The sequence below is a fragment of the Bremia lactucae genome, linkage group LG10, assembly GCF_004359215.1.
Source record: "Bremia lactucae strain SF5 linkage group LG10, whole genome shotgun sequence".
In the NCBI taxonomy this organism is placed as follows: Eukaryota; Oomycota; class Peronosporomycetes; order Peronosporales; family Peronosporaceae; genus Bremia; species Bremia lactucae.
In genome coordinates, this window is record NC_090619.1 from 4,418,421 (window position 1) to 4,435,756 (window position 17,336).

General features: G+C 43.6%; 8 protein-coding genes across 8 annotated transcripts; 3 read left to right on the forward strand and 5 right to left on the reverse strand.

Annotated features, from left to right (window-relative positions):
• Window positions 1-321: 321 nt before the first annotated feature.
• CCR75_002859 (uncharacterized protein) lies at window positions 322-1,851 on the forward strand (the record flags this gene model as incomplete). Its single annotated transcript, XM_067960956.1, has 6 exons — window positions 322-534; window positions 596-676; window positions 741-1,136; window positions 1,196-1,300; window positions 1,370-1,510; window positions 1,576-1,851. 6 exons carry the CDS (start codon window positions 322-324, stop codon window positions 1,849-1,851), a joined length of 1,212 nt encoding a protein of 403 aa, XP_067818919.1.
• A 47-nt stretch (window positions 1,852-1,898) lies between these two features.
• On the reverse strand, window positions 1,899-3,556 carry CCR75_002858 (uncharacterized protein; the record flags this gene model as incomplete). The annotated part of the gene is made up of 4 exons (XM_067960955.1): window positions 1,899-2,662; window positions 3,067-3,204; window positions 3,261-3,350; window positions 3,415-3,556. The coding sequence occupies 4 exons, from the start codon at window positions 3,554-3,556 to the stop codon at window positions 1,899-1,901; spliced, it is 1,134 nt and encodes a 377-aa protein (XP_067818918.1).
• A 575-nt stretch (window positions 3,557-4,131) lies between these two features.
• On the reverse strand, window positions 4,132-4,560 carry CCR75_002857 (uncharacterized protein; the record flags this gene model as incomplete). Its single annotated transcript, XM_067960954.1, has 1 exon — window positions 4,132-4,560. The coding sequence occupies one exon, from the start codon at window positions 4,558-4,560 to the stop codon at window positions 4,132-4,134; it is 429 nt and encodes a 142-aa protein (XP_067818912.1).
• A 136-nt stretch (window positions 4,561-4,696) lies between these two features.
• Window positions 4,697-5,278, reverse strand: CCR75_002856 (uncharacterized protein; the record flags this gene model as incomplete). The annotated part of the gene is made up of 1 exon (XM_067960953.1): window positions 4,697-5,278. One exon carries the CDS (start codon window positions 5,276-5,278, stop codon window positions 4,697-4,699), a length of 582 nt encoding a protein of 193 aa, XP_067818911.1.
• Window positions 5,279-6,569: 1,291 nt separating this feature from the next.
• Window positions 6,570-12,441, forward strand: CCR75_002855 (uncharacterized protein; the record flags this gene model as incomplete). Its single annotated transcript, XM_067960952.1, has 3 exons — window positions 6,570-11,348; window positions 11,607-12,140; window positions 12,199-12,441. 3 exons carry the CDS (start codon window positions 6,570-6,572, stop codon window positions 12,439-12,441), a joined length of 5,556 nt encoding a protein of 1,851 aa, XP_067818914.1.
• A 78-nt stretch (window positions 12,442-12,519) lies between these two features.
• On the reverse strand, window positions 12,520-13,300 carry CCR75_002854 (uncharacterized protein; the record flags this gene model as incomplete). Its single annotated transcript, XM_067960951.1, has 3 exons — window positions 12,520-12,642; window positions 12,708-13,042; window positions 13,105-13,300. 3 exons carry the CDS (start codon window positions 13,298-13,300, stop codon window positions 12,520-12,522), a joined length of 654 nt encoding a protein of 217 aa, XP_067818913.1.
• Window positions 13,301-13,411: 111 nt separating this feature from the next.
• CCR75_002853 (uncharacterized protein) lies at window positions 13,412-14,915 on the forward strand (the record flags this gene model as incomplete). Its single annotated transcript, XM_067960950.1, has 7 exons — window positions 13,412-13,600; window positions 13,661-13,702; window positions 13,775-13,891; window positions 13,994-14,115; window positions 14,179-14,245; window positions 14,319-14,531; window positions 14,598-14,915. The coding sequence occupies 7 exons, from the start codon at window positions 13,412-13,414 to the stop codon at window positions 14,679-14,681; spliced, it is 834 nt and encodes a 277-aa protein (XP_067818916.1). The 3' UTR covers window positions 14,682-14,915.
• On the reverse strand, window positions 14,912-16,833 carry CCR75_002852 (uncharacterized protein). Its single transcript, XM_067960949.1, has 2 exons — window positions 16,570-16,833; window positions 14,912-16,484 (listed from the first exon to the last, which is right to left on the reverse strand). The coding sequence occupies exons 1-2, from the start codon at window positions 16,822-16,824 to the stop codon at window positions 15,114-15,116; spliced, it is 1,626 nt and encodes a 541-aa protein (XP_067818915.1). The 5' UTR covers window positions 16,825-16,833; the 3' UTR covers window positions 14,912-15,113.
• Between the last annotated feature and the right edge of the window lie 503 nt (window positions 16,834-17,336).

Below are 17,336 nucleotides of genomic sequence, written 5' to 3' on the forward strand. Positions count from 1 at the left end.
TGTGTGACATTAAATTTATGAGTTCCACTCGGTCATTATATAGCGATTGCGTCGCTCTGTACTGAGTGACTTGATTTTTGCATATTACGGTAAAAAGTATTTTTGGTCAAAAAAATATTCGTTTCTTCAAGAAGCCAAGTCTTCTTCTACAAAAGCATCATTTGTTACCGTCAATCAAAATCGGATTTTTTTTTGTGTAGTATATCGGCTTGCAAATCGAAGGCTCCGATTATTATATTTACGATTGGCTGATAACTTGACCCGCTGATTGGTTTATAAACCGATTCTTGCTATAAATTCTTGTGTGTCAAACAAAATCTCATGGCTAAAGTGCTGTCCATGGCACTGCCGTCGCATTGGCGCGACCCCACGCAATGGTGCTTCACAAGAGCTGCATCTAGCATCCAACTCGGCATTATCTGCATGCGTTATTTAGGCTATATCTGCCAACCTTTTGGAATGGTGCTAATCTTCCTCATAAGTGGGTACTACATGTATGCTGTCATCCCCATCATGGCCGACACGACTTTGCAGGTAAGAAACAATTGGGCTTCAACTATCGTCTACGGATGTGCTAAACTTCTATTCTTCCTAGCTCATCAGTCATCTAAGTGCTTCTTTGGTCGTGCTTTTCAACATATCCTTTAATTACGTGCTCTGCAGTGCTACAGACCCGGTTCGATGTCACTAAAAGCGCCTGTTAGAAATTCATGTTTTCATTCTCAATTTGAATCATTTAGGGATATATCACAACCAAAGGAAAAACAGCATACGACAACGATAGAGATACTACAATTATCGATGACGAGGAAGCAACGACTGGCGTAAAACAAAGGAATTACGAGCTTCAAGCGCTCGAACGTGTCGACGCGGGGGTTCTTCCGCGAGTTCGACCACGGACCATCACTCCTGACGGCAAGAATGAAGGTCCTATCCGAGTAACCCGCCTGCAGCTAATGAATTCTGAAAGCGTTGCGAGACAACGCAATGCCAAGGACGGAAGTTCCTATTGTCGCCCTTGTCGCCACTTTCGACCACGTCGTGCGCATCATTGCTCCATTTGCAATAAATGTGTCGATAAATTCGATCACCATTGTCCATGGGTCAATAATTGTATTGGTCGTTACAATTATCGGGTACGTTACAATAATTTTTTTGCAATACTTCCAATACATGTTTCCTCACGGAATCACAGTATTTTTACTTATTACTACTATGGACGACGATTGGATGCGTCTATGCTGCTATTCTGACATTTTATGCAGCGTACATGGAGCTTAGTCAGGAACAATATACAAGAGTAAGACGTGCCCCTCTTTTCTCGTCCTAGTAATGCATCATTCTAATTATTGTTGATTTGTGTGTTCAGTATTTGCTTCAAGCGCACACCACATCGCTTCAAATCGCAATGTCGACGGCCATGCACATTGTTTTTAGCACCATCTTGGCGGTGGGGCTTGGCGTCTTTTGTCTTGCCGCGATGCACACGTATCTCATTGCGACTGCGCAGGTACAAGAATTTTTTTTTTTTTTCTACCGTTGGACACGGTCCAAACTAATCAATGGGGTTGTTAGACCACAGTCGAAGCGCATATGACACGACAATTGTGTACGAAACAACCTACGCGAACTCAAGGAATCATCCCGTCGTATTCAAGTGGTAGCATTCATGGCAATTGGGAGCAGGTCTTTGGTCCATGTAGATTCAAGATTTTATCAATTATGCCGAGTACACGGTTGCCGCCACATTTACCAACGCTTCTTTTGGAACCAAGGACAAGTCTTTGCAAGGATTCGATTGAAATACTCAATTGTACACGTAATGCTATTACTGCGGAGACAATGGTGTAATGTTGCACGAACTATTGAAAACTCATGGCAAATTTCAATCGAGGAATCTAAACTTCCATAGTGCGAGTAAACGTGTAAATGCAATACTGGTCGCTCATTTCGTTAAAGTGGAGCGCAAACAATTCTGCTGCAGCATCCGTGCCTCTTAATGGATTCGTCTTGTACTTTTCGGGCACTTGATCCACGTGACACAAAAATCCACGAGCTGTCATGGCTTTTTCAAATTCAAGTAATGAATGTCGTGCTTGTGACGCAATGTGAAGAAATTGTCCTGTTTTCGCAAGCATTCCATCCACGACATGCACGAGAATGGGCACCATTGCTTGATGATACACGAGATCCGAGCCAATCAGCACATCATAACGATCGTGTTCACACTTAATTGACCACGTTTCACGGTGTGCCCAATCAATAGCTTGAACGTGAACACTTCCTCGTTGACAAGTCTCGTTGGCTTGACGCTGTGATTGAATCGTTTGACACTCGGATTTATGCTGTTTCCATGCCTTCTTTTGACACGCCCGCGAGCAATAAACGATTGCTTTACAACCTCCACACATCAGGAGTTTCCCATCCGGGTTTTCCACTGTAAAGCGCTGTATTGCACCACATCGGCCACAGCAATCCAATTGTATCTCTTGTGTCGTGGTCGTTGCTTGTGTTGTTTGAAGACGAGGGCTGTTTAATGCGACATTATACTTTAAATTCGCGACGGTCGTGGCAAAGAGATCCGATAAGACGACTCGGGATGCATTGGTGTACAAATAAATGGCTAACCCACTGACTCCACAACCGGATCCGAGCTCACAGACTTGTTTATGATAAAAAACATCGCGGTGGTCAAGGATCCAACGACTTAGAATCAATGCAGCCGACCAGATGGAGACCCCCGTGATATCATCTTCCGCTTTCGAGCCAAAAGCATCTTTTGTCCATTCCAAAGCTAATTCTCGAGCACGGAGAATGGGAAGATTTGGCGCAAACTCAAACTCAAGCACGGTTTCTTGTAGGATTTTAATACCGCTGTGTTCGTTTTCTTTTCCTTTCGTTTCTTCTTCGATTTCCTCCTGTATAGCGTCCTTGTCTATTCCCGTGCCTTCGGCTAAACGCTCTTCGGTCGCGGATGTATGCTCGAGTAAAATTGCCACTGTGTTGTAAGCTATAAAGTAAGAGTCTTTGTCTACTTGATTGGCTCGTGAAGAACCGAGTACGTACGGATTTCCGTGTCTTCACATTGGAAGGCTTCCGTTACACAACCACGGCCAAACTTATTGCGAGCAAGTACGTCGAGATCGGTTACCGTGTCGACAAGGACCTTGACGATCTCGCGGTGTTTATTCTGCACGGCCCAATCTAATATTGCATGCAATTATTGGTACGTAGGTTGTGAATTTTAAGTACTAACGTACGCAGAGGGAGATTTCCATTGGCATTTGGCACGTGTTTTGCTCCATGGTGGAGAAGTTCATGTACGCATGTGATGTGTCCATTTGCACAGGCTGAAGCCATTTGAAAGGATGAGTTATACGACAAAGTGGATGACTGGTTGGCATCGAGACGTACCCATGTGCAGCGGTGTATTTAACGTTTCCGGCTGAACGTAATTGACGAGTGCATCAAGATTAGAACTCGTTACGGACTCAAGTAAAGCTTTGAGTTCGTCAATGTCTCCAAAGCGCGCGCATTTAAGCAATTCCTCGGCCATGGCTACTATTGATTGTTGCCATTCACGTTTTTGTCATACAAGTTCATTGGCTGATAATGGATGGTGAATCCTAACACAAATGTAGCTATTTGTCAAAGGCATTGACGATATTAAGATTGTATTGTAGCGAATTGACGTCTTTAATGTGCTAAAAAGAAAATTTCTTAGCACGAGATCAGCATTATAGGAGATGTTTCTATCGTAGAAAAGCTGAAGGAAGAAAGCTGACGCACGAACTGGAATGCCTATTCTACCAGTAAAGCGGTGTAATTCTCTTCGGCTAGAGCTCACAGTGATCTAGTAAATATTAAATAGGACTTAACCAAGCATATCATGCATTAGAAAGAATGCTGTGAATTCCTAAAATTATTGCAATTGTGCCGCAAGGGCGGCTCGTCACGAGTAGTTGTATAACGGTGCGCTTTAAAACGATCAAACACGAAATTCAAAGACTTGTTGAAAATTTCCCATCACTTGTCTCACAGCATGGACAGGCAATAAGTTTATTTTATTATAAAAGGCCGTTAGGATACGATGTGGTGGTACATGGTGCTTGACGCTGGGAGTAGTTTTCATTAGCGTTTGGCCTCGAAATCGGCCAGCCATGCACCTAGACGCGATGCTTTCGACGCACCATTTGTTGGGAGCTGATTGTCCGCAGTCAAAAGCTTCGTGTCTTTTAAACTCTTGATCCGATCTGCTTCAAAACCTTCCATCCACGTTTTTAACGTCGATTTGCTCACCGTAGTCCCTGCTGAAACTGGAATCGTATTTCCAACGTCAATATCTTCCAACTGCATTTCGCATGCAGCTTGATACTCTTGCAGGCAACATCGTAGCACTGGAATTTTCAATTGCATTGAATCTCCACAATTGTCTTTACGCTTGGCTCTATCTCGGTCAGAGGTACATCCTAAGCCACTCGTGTCTGGAGTCGGCACCTCCGATTTGGATCTAGAAGGACTTAAAAATGCATGCAGCACACCGCATAGCGTAAAACGCATCGTGTATAAAGAAGCCACGGGCTATTCACTTGTTGATCTGAAATTGTTTCGTTTCAAGCGGGACTTTCTGGTGTTTGACTGATTAGTGATGGCAATAGAAATCAGGACAAAAAGTGCAGGCAAATTCTAAAAACATCTATTTATTTTCCTTCATGTTATGGCAGCATAAACTCTCTCTGAGGTTGACGATGGGATCCGCGACTTGGGTGTGAAAAGTCTCTTGAGCTTCTTTGTTTATTGACTCCTCGTAAAAGTCTTTACCAGGAGGTGTTTCGCTTCGAAATTGGTCCATGATGTCGCCATATCGACTAATATCCGCTTCACTGTATCGGTGTCGGACGGGCATCGAGTCTTTTAATAAACCAAGCGTGTGAGATGAAATATCGATCATGGAATGGCGAAGATGGCTGATTGCTTGTCGAGTGGAGTCGCCAACGGTAAATTGCTTTGACAATGCGCTTCCTTTAGATCTTGTGAATGAAAGCGACTTTAGACGACATTTCCAACGAGATGTCGAGAACAAAGACCTTTTGTCGGGGCATGAGTTTCGGCATTGAAACTTTTCTTGTTCATTCCATTCGTCAGCAAAATCATAGTCGTCTTGAACAGTGGCAAGAATGGACGTTTTTTCCGGGCACTCGTAAAAGCCAAGGGTTTGTGAAAGGGAGCGCGGCATCAGTGAGTTGGCAAGTTGAATAGTGAAGTTGCTTTGATCCATTTCGTGGGAAGCCAGGAACTGCGACAATTGAAAAAAAAAATCAGCAGCGACAGTCACGCAGCCAGTTACCGGTGCAGCGGCGATAAATTAATAAGAGCGTACAAGATGTAACTATAATCTAGAGATCGGCAGAAATAAAATAAAATGAAAGATCCGTCGTTTGCTTTGTCTATTTAGTTGTGAAAATGGCCTTTTCAATTCTATAGATAGATTTTTCGCAGCACGTATTGCAACAAGGTTGCCAAGAGGGAAGAATGAGAACGCTGATGCGTTTCGTCTTCATAGTTCTTATAATTGGGAATATCATGAATGGTTATCACTCGTAGGGTTTCTACTTAACACCGGATGGTGATGCGCTTATAAATAGGGTGCTCCTTCACTTTTCCATATGGACGATGTCCACATGGCGAGGGAGCCAACGCTTCCGTAGAAAAAACAGATAAAAATTAACAAATTGAATCCAATATGCTTAGCATATCGCTGATAAAAATGTTTTGTGATGTGGCTCGAAATGCATATATTATTAAATTTTATATGGCAGCGGGTGACCCCGTCACTTGTTGGTCCGCCCGCGACCTTTGCCAATCACAGGTTGCTTCTTTATTGAGACGCTTAATTTTACTTTACGGACATGAATTCATTGCTAGGGGAACTAAATGTTGTGTGTTTGTGATCCCGAAGTAGCGTTCACACAACATTTCACGGTACTGGACACATGGTAACATTGAAAGAACTTCCTAATGCCCAGCATGTAGGGTGAATCTTAGCATCTACTCGAAAGGAAGTTGACTGGCTACGTCACCGTGGATTCTCGTTTTTGAGCGCGAAATTCATTGGGAATTTTGCACTTAAACCTAAAAGTGGCTTGATCTTAAAAGTGTCCATTAAAAAGTAGATGAAGTTAAACCCGCCGGCTTTTTATCAGTCTTCTTTAGCAGCCGTAGGCCTAGCAAATGAAATAAGCAGCTAGCCGAATCTGTAAGAAACTGTTTTGGCATCATCAAATGCATGTGCGATACCACGATGGACAAGTGAAGGCGCATTTCGCCCCAATCCGTGTAAAATTATACGACGACACCGAGTTGTCGGCTGCACGGTATGCAGTGGGTCACAGCGGAAACGCTTTAAAGAAAATTCTTGCTTTTCATCGAAAGAGCTAAAAAAAATGCTACACAATCGTTTTGAAAAGGTTGTCCAGATAGCAAAGATCACACGCAAGTACCTTTTTGAAAATTTCGACAATAGGAAATAAGAAATAGGCAGCGGTAACCATAAAGACGTCAATGACATTATGTCAACGCAAGGATTATTCATGTGTGTGTTGCTTGGCTTTGCTGGCTGCGACTTTGCATCTCAAATGCCAAAGCAAGACGCTGCTGTCACTAGCTTCCTGGCCGAGCGAGTCAGCTGGAAGCCCATGTGTTTCTATTTATTTGATGACCCTGCGATCAACAACGGGATCAACATAAAGAATCGAGTTCATGATGACCTTTGTCCTTTTGACGCTCTTGAGCCTGACAAAGAGCTTGTGACAAGCTTGAACACACCACATTCGTTCTGGCAGCTTGGAGTCCATTTGGCGAAGGATCATCACAACGACACCAAGCGTGTGCAATTATCGTCGATTGGTTCCGTTTCAGCGCAAGATTTTTTTACAATGGCTGCCGTAAGGAACGCGTCATCAAAAGACGGAGGTGTGACGTTTGAAATGGTCCTTCGGCGCCGAACTGAAGCAAATCAGAGCATGACACTATTTTCGATCGCTAATGAATACGACAGCTGCGTCGATCCTGGTTTTCGCCTCGATATAAACGAGCACCAAGTGCTGACTTTTATCTATTTTCTTCCTGTGCTTGAAGACAATAGCGAAGCAAAGGTGGAAGCCTGCTACGAACAGCGACTCTTTTCAGTCGATAAGTCTGCGGCGTGTCAGCTCCCGCCACTACTTGATCCAATCGAACGCACTCCACCCGTCCAGATCATTGTCACGTTGGACCCGTCCAGTACACGAGGTCTATGGAAAACTGACTTTTACATGAGCTACACAGACGTCGAGACGATGCAGCGAGTTGACTGTGTGGTGCACGATGAGCAGCATCCTTTGGAAGCTCGACTACTTAACTCCCTTATCAAAGGTCGGTATCGGTTGTTTCTAGGCAACAGTCCTCGCAACGTTTCGTTTCCTCGACAGCGCAAACGCTTTGCTCCTTTGCGACAATTTGAATTCCTTGGAAATACGAGCTATCTAAACGCAACAGAGCGACTTCGTGTATTGCTCAAGCAAAAGTTAATGAGTATTAGAGGACCACGCTTGCCCGAGGCAATGCGAATTTTTGGTGACAATAGTGCCTCACTTCACCTTCTGGGGATCGATTTTCCGCCATTGAATGAAGACACGCCACTGGCTTATCTTCGTAGTAAATTTGCTCAATTTAAGGAGCAGCATGGCGACCAGATTGTTGACTACTTGGTCAAAGTGGTCCAGCAGCAAGCACGACATCCTATTGTCGCACAACAAGCAGTGACATCAGGCGATCAAAGCGGCGATGGCAGTACGGAATTCTCAAGAAAGAAGCTCTTTCAAGGTGCCGACAGTGCAACGTTTGATCTTTTCCACTTTGTCATTTACCGCCGCGTTGTGTCCGAGGAGCAAATTGCTTCCTTATCACGGAAACAGTTGTTGCCATCCCGACAATTCCCGTCTCGAAAGGAAGTCGTGCATATTCCGGAGGATACGCAGGTGTTGCTAAATCTTACGATGCTCAATGGTGTTTTTAATGACTTGCGTCTCGAGTTACGACGTTTACCAGAATTTGGACAATTATATCTCTTTCCTAGCAAAATCGCTGTGACTTTTGATAATAAGGATGCTTTCACACATCTACCTCTAGAATTTCAGCAAAGTGTCTATTTTCGTCCCCAGCATGATCAAAATAATGATAACCTTCCATTGCCTAACGCCGTGGCATTTTCACGGAGACTGGAACCATATGCAACAGTTAGTTTTGGAATTGCTATGAGCATGGCTGGGCGCGTTGTCAATAAAAGTATGGAAGCGGAAATTGATATTTACGTGGATGCTGTCAACGACGCTCCACAGCCTCAAGCATTGGAACTCGAGGTTTTTGTGACAATTTGGGCTCCTACTATCATGCATTTGAAAGGCACTGACGTTGATGGAAGCCCTCGAACAACAATGCTGGAATCGGCACCTACAATTTCAAGTTATGTTGAGTCAAGCTTTACGTATTCAGCGGAACCAGCGAATAGTACTAGTCAACAATTTGTGAAGATTATACAATTACCACAATTTGGCAAACTATTCGATTGCAACATAAGTTGTGACGCATTGGCCTTCGCAGCAAGGAGAAATCTGGAAGTATTAGAGCCTGTTCGTGTATATCAAAACAGCACGACCATGTCGAATGCAACGTATTCGACAAACTTTATATATGTTTATCACGGATGGGGCCAAAACGAATCGGTCACATCACATAAAGTTGATGACTTTAAATACGCCTTATCGGATGGGGATCCTAGTGTTATTTTTAATGTTGCCGTGGTAAAATTTATTCTCGTTGGTGGTATAAATAGGCCAAAGCGTAATTATGTCATTGCCTCCTTTCAATTAGAGGAAGATTCGTCTCAATTACTCAATTTAGCGGGTTTGGATCCTCTAGCGGCATATGTTAGCGCTAAAACCCAATTTCGAGTGACAACGTTGCCACAATTTGGAGCACTTTATCAATACATTGATTTCGAGAAAAGTGTCGTCTTTATGAAGAGCACAGTGCCACTCGAGTGTATTGGAAAGCGCATTACAGCTACCAATGCCATCGTAACAGATCCATTCGGTCGCCTCATTTATTACCCACAGCTCGATTACTTTAATCAATTCAATCAAACACTCAATTCGAGTATAACTCAAGTATTGGATGTGGACTTCTTTGAATATCGTGCATCGAATGCAGCATTGTTGAAGAATGCGTCGCTGCTGGTGCATGAAAATTCGTTAACAGCACGTTTTGCAAATAGTTCCATAGCGCGCCGGATTGAATTTGAAGTCGTGAATGTGCCAGATGCATTAGTGGTACTCCCACCCTTTCAGTTTACCACCAACTTGTCTCGAAATGAGGCGATTTCGACCCCTGTGGTTTTTGACGACCCGGATAGCATTGATCTTGAGAATGTGTATCAAGTGAATCTCGAGACAACCGATGGCACGTCAGTGTTAGAAATGGGGTTTTCCATCACCGACGACGATGTCATGCGAGATTGTACATTCGAACGCCCGTGTACCCTCTATCGAAGTACAAATGGAACGTCTTTAAGTGCCAACTCAACTCATCGATCTCACGAGCTGCAGTTTCACATTATGACGCAACTCTACGATCCCTCTCACATTGAAGTCACAGGCACAAAAGCTGCGCTCCGCGCAGCGTTATCAGCACTAACTTTTCGTGGGGTCTCTCTCGGTAAAACCGACAAAGCAGAATTTGCAGTGTGGGTGAAACGTATTACTAGCGATGATCAAGCCCATGAGGTACTTACAATACTTTTTTCAAGGAATGTCGACAACGACTCAGTCGAAGGCAAAAATATAGTATCCAGTCTTAATTCTCAGCTAAAGCGGTACCTATCGACAGCGTTGGTTCTATTCGTTATGTGGCTAGTATTATCAAATACTTCATGTCTATCTTTTCTATCTTGCTGCGGTTGCAGCAAAGCTCGTAAGAAGAAACGGCGTGAATTTGAGCAGCAACAGCGACTCTTTCAGGCACAAGTTGCGCAAAATGATTTCGAGTATTCTGCGTTGCTCATGAGTCTCGCAGATTTTCTCTTGGATCCAAATATGCTGGTAAGCCGATGCGTGCTCGAAGCCTGTCGTTTGTCCAAATCCAGCCCAAATGAGAAGGATACTCTGGTTCTAGGCTTTATATTGCGAAGCTTATTACCGTTGCTGGAAAGTGAACGGCAAGGGACTCGATTTATTTTTCAGCTCATAGCGCTTGAATACTCGAAAGAGCAACAAGGATCGTTTAGTTTTCAACATCAAATACTTTTGACGCAAGATAGCACAGCGAGCAAGGCGCTTGCTTATTTTTGCCGTATGGTTGGAGGCAAGTGGATTCTCTCAAGTTTAAAGATTGGTGAGGATGCAAGCTGTAGTGGCTTCTATCCAGATGAGTCCATTTCAAATGCTGAGTTTTTCCTTGACAAACTTTCAACTAACATTAAAACCCTTCCTGCGGAAATTGTTATCCTCTGTCGCGCTTGCGTCAAATTGTTACTACGAGGTAATTGCGATGAAAGCCGTACAGTGGGTCTTACTGCCGTGCATATCGTCTTCTTCAACCATTTTCTTGGCCCTGCATTGTTATTTCCTTGTGAATTTGTACCTGGAGTTTTTATTTCATCTGGGCAGCAGAAGACAATGCAAGCAATTGCTTACCAGATAGTAGACTTCACTAGAAACTGGGGACTTACGACAGCACATGAGTCGCCGCCTCGCGGTAGTAACTCGACAACTATTTCAGAAACTTTCTCGCTGGTGACGCAAAAGAAAGTATCTTGCCGATACAAATACGAGGCGGTGCTAGAAATGATATCCCATTCAACAATCATCTCTAGTGAATATGACCCGAATGAAGTGAAAATGGTAGTTGATTGCGAGCTTATGGGCATGTGTCTTATGAATATTCACAGCTTTTTAGACAGCTACTATCCTGCGTTTAAACGTAAAATGCTTGAGGCCCTTAGCTCGACAAATACTGAGCAAATTGAATGCGCAATCGCTCGCGTAAGACGCCTGTTGAAGGCCCTTGGTTGGCCGCTCGCTAGTATTCACGATTTAATTGAAATTGCGCGTTCAGACCTTATGCAGGATTCGATGCTATGGAGTGGTTTTAGTATTCAAGAATGGCAAGATCGAGCACATTCTCAACGGCATTTCGCCTTTACTTCTCAAACTACTCATGGAAGACAACGAAATCATTCGATTGCTACACACTCTTCTTTGGGTGGCAAAGAAAGCGTCATTCTTGAAGAAGTGAACGCATCCCCAAGTCAAGTAGACTGGCTCAGTGCGTAGCTACGTAACCGAGCAAATCGAGACATAATTACTTTTTTCTGTTGCAATTCTGAAAAAATCAAATAACTGCAAAAAATACAGTCCTAAAAAGTATCAATTTCATCAAAAGAAAAATAGAAAACTGTTTCTTAAAAAGAACTGATTTTAAGCTATGAAGAGAGTATTTTATTATATCGAAGGAGGCAAAATTGCGCCCGTCTATTCTTAATCGGGAATTTCTTTGTCATGACTACTGAGCCGGAATGGCCTGTGGTTCCACTGCTGTCGGATCCAATGTCCGTGCTGTGTCTTAAAGCTGAATACGTAGGAAATCCAAACACGAATTTCATGTATGGCATCGAGTTCCTTAACAAGCGCTACGAAGCACTTCGACGCGTTCGTGGGGACGGCAACTGCTTCTTCCGAGGCTTTATTTTTGCACTATGTGAGCAGCTATTGCCATCAAAAAGCAACGATACGAATGCAGCACTCCGAAATCGCATCCAGCAATTGATTCAAGCAAGCAAGAGCGACCTCGTGGCGATTGGATACAGCGACGTGGCAATCGATGCGTTCTGGGAAACGTTTGTGGATTATTTAGCAGCAATGGAGACGCGGTCTCATGCAGAATTAGTGCAAGATTTTCAGACAGAAGGAGGAGAATCCGAGTATTTGGTCTGGTACATGCGACTTCTTACTGCCGGTTATATGAAAAAGCATGTGGATACCTTTCATCCTTTCATTGAGGGTTTGTATCCAGGTCAGACTGTCGCGGAATTTTGCTCTGCCGAGGTGAGGCAAATCTTTTGTTAAAAGCTGATACAATGAGATTTTAATGCTTAATTACTAGGTGGAACCCATGGGAAAAGAGTGCGATCAGCCACAAATTGTAGCGCTTACGGAAGCGCTTCAAGTGGGTGTGAAAATCGAGTATTTAGACGGAAGTGCCGGGCCTGGAGAGAATTTACAGAATTACGTGTGCTCGCCTTATGAGAAAAAGACCAATAAGTCAATGCCTGTAATAATCACACTACTCTATCGACCGGGTCATTATGAAATCTTGTATCCCCGCGAGTCTCGAATAGAGAACTAAAAAAGCACTTTAATGAAAGATTTTGTTAAGTTTTTTACACCAAGTATTTGTGGCTTGAATGCGTCAGAGCTGAAGTTGCTACTTGGTCTTGTTGGCATTGGCCACGTCTTCAGACGCGATTGAGTGAGCGGCACTGCATAGTTGTGCCAAGTTTATGAGGTTTTTGCTCACGCACGCAGGTAGACACACGTAGTAGCAGAGCTAAGTGGACATATTCGATTACTTAAAGTTGCGCGAATATAAATTTCGTAATATCAGCAACTTACCTGCAGGACTGGAATGTTGAAGACTGGGAGCAGTAGTGTCGGATTAAAGTGCAGCACGTATAGCAAAATGTAGAAGAGCTCCGCGCCAACGCAGCAGAAGCCAAAGAAGGGGTAGAATCCGTAGTAAAAACGCAGCAAAATATTGCGTTTCGCTGAAATGACTTTGTGATGACCGCGGCTTGAGTACATGTGGTACCAGTGGCTCGAAAAATCGAGGATAAGCAAGTAGAGAAAAAACAGCATGTACTTTGGGTAAAGGTGGGATAAGACCACAAGCAGTCCAGCAGTAGAGCAACGGTCTGTGACCATGTCGAGCACACCGCCAAATGTCGAGCCTAGATGAGAAGTTACGTCAATAAAATATACTTTGATCGCGCTAGTGTTGCAAGAAGCGCACATTGATCGCAGAGGCGAGCAAAAAAGCCGTCAAAGTAGTCGCACACGAAGCTCAGTGTGTAGCACAGCACGCTCGCCTTGTAATTAGTAAATGCAACCGACAAGCTGTAGATCGATAGCAGCACACGCGTGTAGCCAATTAGGTTTGGTACGTAGAAGAACACACCCGTAACTGTCCGCTGCTTCTCTTGGGCCATGGCGCTTGTCGTGTCGGAATCTCAAATATCGGCTTCAAATGGACGATTCGCTTGAGTTGCACGAAGAGCGTGGGGTATTGTCTGTGTGTAACACATAAAGTTATTGTAGTTATGGAGCTTTTTCGACTGTACCCTGATGCCCTCCGTGACACTCATGCCGCGGCTTACGCGCTACTCGTTATGGCACCGCTTAGCTCTATCGTTTCGCATATTCTTATTTACTTTGGTAGAAAGACACCAACCATACTAGTGTACATTGTGTCGCTAGCTGTGCCAGCGCTTGCGTTGTCGGTGCCTATGGTACTTGTCGTTAGCTAGAACCAATGATAATGTCTGGTGCTGTAACACGTATTGTCGCAGTGGTACTGGCCTCGTGAAAGAAATGTCTACGAACTTCTTTCAGTACGTAAAGCAGCAGGAATTGCTGATACGATGTTCCTCTTACCCTTTGCTTTTACTAATTGGTATCACTAGATGAGTCGAATGGAGTCGAATTACAATTGGTCGCAGAAGTACGCTTTCTATCGAAAACTCTACCAAGAAGGGTCGATATCACCTGAAGCTTGGCGTGAAATCGACATGGCCTATGATGTATGTGGGTTTGTGTTTGCTATTTACACCTTTCATCGTGGAATTCGAGAGGAATGAGCTTACAGATGCTAACGCGTTATTATTGATCTACTGTCGTATTAGAAAATTTATAATGCGCAATCGCGCTATGTATACGATTTCTGGGGACCTGATCATAACGAGATGTCGCTCACTGAAATGATCGTTCATGTCGGACTTTTTTACGTCCTTTGGATCGCCATCATGTATTGACAATTCAATCAAGTTTTGAGTGTTGAGTGCATTTCCCATCACTTTTGTACGATTAGATACACTGTGACGACCCCTAAGGCAGCACAAGCCGCCAGCAAGTTATCGTATGTTGCTCTGGTGATGGTACGCGTACATATTACGTCGAGTCTTTTTTGAAAAACAATAGTTATTGTCAGCTGCTTTTCATACATTGTAGATGTTGGCTATTGAAGTGACAATTCTGTTAAACCAGTTTGACCCGGTGATTATGGAGGTATCGCCATATACGACGCCACACGAATCTGTGCTGTGGTGTCACCGATTCTTTCCGATCATTGTTTTTGCCGTGGTTTTGATTAAAAGAGTGTTTTACCTGGACCTGGATAAGCAACATCAACGGGTGCTTATTCACATGTTGGAGAAAAATATTGTAAGCTTTTCTCGAAATTTGTATCGAACGTTTGAGTTTGAGTGAAAATGGCTCTACTTTTCATAGGAAACAATGGAGGAATTGCAAAATTTGACTCCACTCTTGGTGCCTAAACGCAAAAATACTCGTGGCAATAAAATAACGACCTAATAGATTGTCGCGTAAAGTGCGAAAAAAAATGCTATTGATTTGGGTACAAAATTCCAACCTGCTGTATCCTTCCCCTAGTTACAAGCTTGCATACTAAACGTAGGATCATCAAAAAGTGATCCTTCTAGAATGCGTTATGAAAGGTTCTTCACAATGCTTCGAGTCGTATAAAATCTGAGCATTGCGCCTTGCACTCTAAAAATTAATATAAGTTCCTGCACCAAACATATCGACATGTGCACGCAACAATTGCCTGTATTCGTGTAATTTTAAAAATATGTTGTAAGTTATGTGGAATTCCGTATGAAAAGATTCATCGGCCTTTTTTAAAAAATACCGCTTCAAGCTATTTCATGTACCAATAATAGCTGCGACTTAGGAGCAACACAATTTCGTCGAAATTTATTCAAATCAATCCCACGTACCAAGCTATTATAAATATTTCGACATGTAAGGTCCATCAATCTCGTAGCCGAGTTTGCGGTAATAATGGCGTGTTCCAACGCCAGCAATGACAACCAGTTTCTTCGACAGGTGCTCTTCATTGGCAATACGCTCTGCCTCTTCCATTAACAACGTGCCAAAGCCTTGATGCTGAAATTTCGTCGGATCACGTGCATGAAGCGGCACCGACGATCCATAGACATGGAGTTCTCGTACAATCGAGGACCCTGGTGGCAATTCGGCTCGAAACGATGTTTTACTTACTTGACGAAGACGCAATAATCCAATTAAAATGTTTTGTTCCGGATCTTCGTACGAAAGAAACGTTTCCCACCCCCCATTTGCAACGTAATCACGACGAACAAGCTCGACTTGATCCGGTACAGTTTGATCATGAATCGTTTTAATACCAACTTCACGAGTGCGTACGTCTTGACATACAAGCCCAAGGTCGCGCATACGTGCTAATGCCAATTCTCGTAAATTACCATGCTCGACACCCGAGGTTACAAGTGGCATGGGAATATCTCGCTGAACACGATACACACGAGTCCACGGAGGCACGAGTGCAAGTAATCGAGCCATTAAATCAACGAGATCTTCTGGAGTATAATTCTTATACGTTCCTGTCTTCCATAATTCGTAGAGTCCCGTACCTCGAATCACAAGGGTGGGATACAATTTAATCCCATCACTTCGAAAACAAGGATTTTCAACAAATTCTTGAAATCCGGCAAGGTCTCGTTCCATGCCCATATTGGGTAAATCCGGCATTAAATGAGCAACTAGTTTAAATCCACAGTCTTTGGCAAGCTGAAAACAATGCGTAACGGCAGCAACGGTATGGCCTCGATTCGTATCCCGTGCCACGTCTTCATAGACGCTTTGAACTCCAATTTCAATACGTGTGCAGCCATATCGTAGCATGTCGTGTAAATGAGGTTTTAAACAATAGTCGGGTCGGGTTTCAATGGTAATTGCTGTACATTTCATAGCACTTTGCTCGGAATACCTCACGGCTTCCTCGACACTTGTGGACGAGTGTCCCGAAAGTGCATCATGGAGTTTACGGATAAATTGATCTCGATATCGTTTGTCGAGCGATAGAAAGGTGCCTCCCATGACAATAAACTCGACTTTATCGACGGAATGGCCCAGTCGTTTTAACTGTGCCACGCGGTGCCGTGTCTGGAGAGCAGGATCATAACGAGCTCGTATGGCTCGCATGCTTGTGGGCTCGTATCCTGTGTACGATTGCGTCGAGTATTCAAAATCCGAGTCGGGACCTCCAGGACAGTAGACGCAAATGTTGCCAGTCATTGCGATATGAGGACATCGATGGGGTTTGCACATGACTGCCTAGAAACGAAGCATAAACACATCAACGAGATGTCATAGTACTAGAGTTTGTAGTACGGTTTTAAAAGGGATGTTTTGCACGTACAACGACGGCAATTCCTGAAGCGGTGCGCACAGGTTTTGCTTTCAGGAAGGGCAGGAGTTTGTCCTTGTAGTCTTCCGGGACAGCCGAAATAATGTCTACGAGCTTGGGCATGGACGGAAGTCGAAATTGTTTTGCAATGTTATTTTTTAGACGTGTCATGTTTACAGGCTCTTGATTCTCATACGCAACGATGAGCGTGTCTACGATGCCAGCAATGGCGAGCACATAGCCACTCGCATTCACATCATTGGGCATGGTTTAAATGGGACAACAAAATCGTTCGTGTGTCAATACACAATTGAAACCTCGCAGAAAAAAGCTTGTGGCATGACACTTTGGAATTATACGACAGGTTTGCACGTTTTAAGATTAATATAGGACCGGATCTTAAAAGGTTACTAAGTTTCAGGTAGTCGACGGTCGTATGAATAGTATTACTTGAATAATAAAAGAGAATGATTCACGAGAATCTATCGTCAATACATAAATATAACAATTACTGAACAGGCGTAAGAAAATACGATAGCTAATTTTTAAGTGTCAAACTGATCTATAGATTGCAAGATGTTTGGTATATCCGTACCCTAGTTATCAACGCCGGTTCCTTGTGTACGTCGCTTAACACCTGAGGTGACGGCTTTCGGGGTTTCGTTTAAGCTTGCTCTGACACAGCAGCAAGCGGGCACTTACAATCTTCGTTTCAGAGCGTCAGAATTCTCTATTTTCAACACAGCGGAGTTGCCGCACGCCTGTTTCCCAGAATTCCT